This window comes from Lygodium microphyllum, chromosome 7 (assembly GCF_053477565.2).
Source record: "Lygodium microphyllum isolate KBCC chromosome 7, Lygodium_microphyllum_v1.1.10, whole genome shotgun sequence".
NCBI lineage: Eukaryota > Viridiplantae > Streptophyta > Polypodiopsida > Schizaeales > Lygodiaceae > Lygodium > Lygodium microphyllum.
Window position 1 is genome coordinate 4015922 of NC_141141.1, and position 2245 is coordinate 4018166.

At 42.5% G+C, this 2245-nt stretch overlaps 1 protein-coding gene across 1 annotated transcript; it reads left to right on the forward strand.

The window, feature by feature from the left end:
* The first annotated feature begins 971 nt into the window (after positions 1–971).
* On the forward strand, positions 972–1879 carry LOC148033133 (uncharacterized). The gene is made up of 2 exons (XM_087682219.1): positions 972–1146; positions 1233–1879. The coding sequence occupies exons 1-2, from the start codon at positions 1119–1121 to the stop codon at positions 1763–1765; spliced, it is 561 nt and encodes a 186-aa protein (XP_087538345.1). The 5' UTR covers positions 972–1118; the 3' UTR covers positions 1766–1879.
* The last annotated feature ends 366 nt before the right edge of the window (positions 1880–2245 follow it).

Genomic DNA, 2245 nt, shown 5'->3' on the forward strand with positions numbered 1-2245 from the left:
TTAGTTAGGATATCTTCATGTTTTCCCAATCTATCTGCATTGATATGGGTTGCAAACTAGTCACGATTTGTAGTTGCATACTGCTTATATCCATCAATGCTTGACGCCATTTGGACATTTGCATCCATGCCATGAGATTTCAAATCCACTTGCTCTAAAGGCACTTTGTTGAGCTGAATAGAAGCATATGCTCTCCCTCCATTATGTTTGAGTATTGCAACCTTGTTCCAAAAGTCCAAAAGTTCCTAGCTTGAGGTGACTTAACAATAGTGCTCTATAGGATTGCCACTCTATGCTTCAATGGAGCATTTTGGTCTTTTTGATTCCTAACCAATTGTGAATCTTCATTCTTGTCATTTCTTTGAGAATTGAGATCCATATTTTTTGCCTCCCAATTGCTGGCTATGTCTAGCCACCTTTGCTCACGAAGCTTTGCTAACCAATTGTCTTGCCATACTAGTCTCCTTTGTAGTAGATAGACAATCCTCAAAATAGTGACACCACATGCTCTAGCAAATTTAATATAGGCCGACTTGAACATAAGCTCCTCAATTTAAGACACATCAACATCCAAATATTATGGTTTATTTTCCCTAGTATCCCAAAGGAGACACTACCTATTTTTGAAAGGACTAGCTTGTGGTGGTATCTATAAGGATTTCTCCAACCCCTTCACAGTAGTAGGTAAGAGATTCCAGAGATATATTGGCAATTTAGGAATTTCCATCCACATTGAGCATTCCTTTCTAGGGTATCTTTACCTATTTCAATAGGTTACTAGGGCATGATATAGACAAGGTCAAGACCTTAGAAATATATTGCTTGGCCTAATACTATTTGTGCAGCTTCTTTCACCTTCTATGGCTTCATTCTCTTGCATAGGCTTGTGAAGGATCACTAGACCTACGTGTTTGTGCAACCCTTTAGTTGATTTGTAAATTCTACACAATGCGTAGTTTAAGGCCTCGTTATCCTTCTTCCACCCCTAGACACCTGTCGAAATGTTCTAGTATGGTGAAACTAACAAGGAAAAGGTTACTTCCTTCTGGGTTCTCTGTCCGGACCCCTCCCCCTCTCTCTGCTGGTCTGTCTGTGTGCGTACCTAGTGCGTGTGAACGATGGCGTTACCCCTGTCTTCTGCACCAGGTACGATCTTGATCCCATCTTCACTTAACAGCACAGGAGGAGGCCCCGTAGTATCGATTACAACGTTGTCATTGTTGTGCCCACAGAAGAGGAAGGACACCCCGTGGAAGAAAGCGTTCCAGCGGGCTATGTGCAGTTGCCTAGCGATCGTCATCCGACAGAAGATGCCTCTTATGGCATTGGCGGCCACGAATCCCTGATCCCAGACCAGCAAAATGACAATTCATCTGCGCAGGATCAGTCTGGGCAGTCCATCCTCAGGATGAATGGCATGGAGGTCCACGTCTGTGGAGATTTGGCTGGATTAAATCTATGTGACGATAGTCTCGAGAGCACTACTCTGAAGTTTCCGGACAGCGAGGAGGAAGAAGAAGATGAACAGCAGAGGGTGCAAGCAGAAGCAGCCATCCTTCAAGCTTTTGAAGCGGATGCAACCTTGAGGTCAGCTCCGCTGTCTGCTGAACGATGTCAGGCCATTAAAAGTGCCATGCAGGGCATTTCTCTCGCAGGATTCCAACCGGACTGGGCTGATAGGGTTCCTGAAGACCAATGGATCAGGGGATTAAAAGAGAAATCACTGTCTAATAATGCAGTTTCTGGATCACATTCTTCAGCCTAAGGTGATACTTACTGGCTTGGTTTAGGCTTTTGTTCATATAATGGAAGCTCCAGCATGTTATTTACACCCACATTTGGGCCTGATCGATCAATAAATGCCAATAACTTTTTATGATCATGATGTCAGTCAGGTGTATCATGGTCTGTGCACTCATAATCTCTTCCAGCGCTTCTTGTTATGAGGCATAAGTAATGCATAGCCACTAGTACTTCAAGGAGACATATTATTGACCTTAGTAGGCTCCTAGAAGGCAGCTTTTTTTGGCTATCAGTCTATAAAAAAGTGATTGACTTCCAATTGATATCAAATTCAGGGGATACACCTTATCTAGACTACTTTGATTGGGTGAAACACCATGGCATGAAGTTATTGCTATGGTGACGTTAATATTGTTTGATTGGTGCATTATTGTGTTTTTGCTTCCATTATTGTATATTGCATAAAGTTTGTACAACTTGGGTTTTCTATCATATTGAAAGC

Coding starts and splice junctions, on each gene's coding strand:
- LOC148033133 (XM_087682219.1), top strand. CDS start 1,119: ATGGCGTTACCCCTGTCTTCTGCACCAG. Junction 1,147..1,232: donor ACCCCTGTCTTCTGCACCAG/GTACGATCTTGA, acceptor TTGTGCCCACAG/AAGAGGAAGGACACCCCGTG.